Below are 2424 nucleotides of genomic sequence, written 5' to 3' on the forward strand. Positions count from 1 at the left end.
CTGTAAATTATGTAATATATATATATTTAAATTTATTAATGCTTATATTTATGGGAAGTAACAAAATACATATATAAATAAAAATGTATTTACGTTAATAACAATTAAGTGTGTATTGTCTACAATAAATCTTACATTTTGTGAAAAAAATATTTTTAATTCCCATTTATATTATATATATTTTAAAAATATTATAAATATATTATGCTATTATTATCGGATAGATACCTTATAATTTTATCTATATTAGCAAAAATAACACATACAATTTAACAATATTATGAATGTAATTTCTTATATATAACTCTTTTATTTATTTTATATATAATATGCAGAAAAAAATGTATCTATAATTATATTATTATGTATTTTATTATTATTAGTTCATTCCATTTTTCACTCGGATAAGCTTTTGAAAGATGAAGTTAAATAGATACATAAAAAAATGTTATTAGTGATAATGTATATTCAAAGAATATTTTGAACCATATCGGTTAATTAATTGGAAGAACCTATATAATTTATAATATAAATCTGTAGATACATAAGAATTAAGATGTATTTTACATAAATACTATTTCAATCTAAAACATTTTAGAGATATTATACTTAATTAAAATGTGATACTACTTTTTTTAAAATAATATGAATAAAAATATAAAAAAAATTACAACATACATAGGAAAAAGCTATGATTATAATTTTCTTGTAACAAAATAGTGAAATATAGTTACTAAGATTAAATATAGCTTTACTATTAAGCGGAATTTATGATATGAATAACATAAATATCGATTATTTTATATTATAAGTATTATTTATTAATACGGTATAATTCATTATATGGGATATTATTTATAATTTGATATATTTTCTGGTATATTTAATAATAATGCATATATATCAGGGTATCATAATATATATGCGTTTTAAATTTTTCATTATATTTAACTTTTAATCTATTATTTTACCTCGTGTGCTTCAATAGATATTCAAATTAGGTATTAATATGTTATTTATTTACCTACTTCATTTATTGTATTATATTTTAAATAATGCATTTTAAATAATATTCTAATTTATAATGCATATAAACAGTTCAGTTATATGTGGATTACTCATACATTTAGGAATTATATTTTATGAGGTACATCGTATCGCCTGAATTTATTTCCCTATTTTCTGCACCATTTATTATTAAATCCTGATTATTTCTTTCCATATTTTTCAGTATATTATTTCTCCCTAGTATTTTTGTATTTATCCAAATACCCAAAGGAGTAAACTAATATTTAAGAAAATTTTAAATTGTATATAGTAATTTATTTATAAAGAATAATTCTTTATTCAAATGTATAACAAAAGTAAACTATAATATATAGCATATATAAATGAAATTATTATTAACCTTATAGAGTAATAAGCCAAACATTCCTGTCATTCCACTAATGAGTGGTATTGTTATTGGAGCGATTGTTTTTTTATTATACTTACATGGTTTTTCATATTCTAAAGCATGACCTTCAGGTGATATGAATTTTGGCAATTCTTGATTACATTTACCTGAATAGAATAAATGATCCCTTTCAATTAAACATTTAATATTTTTTAATTCCTTATATAAATAAATGCTACTTTCATATTTTTTATTTTTCTCTATAATATCATTATAATCAACAATTAACTGTCTAAGTGTCATGCAATTTCCTTGATCTTCATTAACATAATGTCTTTCTTGAGAAAAAGAGTCATAAGCATCATAAAGACCGTACAGATCTTTCATTTTCTTGAATCTTATATCGTCTATGTAATTCATTTTGGATATACATGAATTATCTTTAATTTCATCATCAAGACTTAATATACTCTATCATTTGTTCAAATGTATATGATTTTTCTCTATTTATATGTAATTGAAATTTATAATTAAGAATATAGTTAATATATTCGCAATGCTTATTACTTTTATGATTATCTTCAGTATAAAAATGTTTTAAATATCCTTTTATTTCATTTGCCACACGAATAACAGCAGCTTTTAGATAACTATGACCAGATTTTAGAAATGAAGGTACTGTACTAAGTGCATTAGCTTCTGAACCACCTTTAGCTTCATCATATATTTTTCTATAAAAACAGTAATCCTCATACATATAATACTAAAAAAGTTTAGATAAATTAAAAAACACAAATGCATAAGAGACGAACTAATGAAATAAATATATCTATTAATGATATTTTATTTTGTTAAAAAAAAAAATAGTTATAATATATATATAACTGTATAAAATGAATTTACCGTATCGTCGTTTTCAGTATAGCTCATATTTAAAAGTTAGAAAAATAAGAATACATTAATTTATATTAATGTATATATATTTATTTATTAAATATTTATGTTATTATACAATGATTTACTCTAAT

The 2424-nt window shown here is 20.0% G+C and overlaps 1 protein-coding gene across 1 annotated transcript; it reads right to left on the bottom strand.

Moving 5' to 3' along the window:
- Positions 1-1369: 1369 nt before the first annotated feature.
- Positions 1370-1816, bottom strand: PCYB_003710 (hypothetical protein; the record flags this gene model as incomplete). The annotated part of the gene is made up of 2 exons (XM_004227792.1): positions 1370-1521; positions 1564-1816. The coding sequence occupies 2 exons, from the start codon at positions 1814-1816 to the stop codon at positions 1370-1372; spliced, it is 405 nt and encodes a 134-aa protein (XP_004227840.1).
- Positions 1817-2424: the final 608 nt, after the last annotated feature.

The sequence above is a fragment of the Plasmodium cynomolgi genome, assembly GCF_000321355.1.
Source record: "Plasmodium cynomolgi strain B DNA, scaffold: 0343, whole genome shotgun sequence".
NCBI classification, from domain to species: Eukaryota; Apicomplexa; class Aconoidasida; order Haemosporida; family Plasmodiidae; genus Plasmodium; species Plasmodium cynomolgi.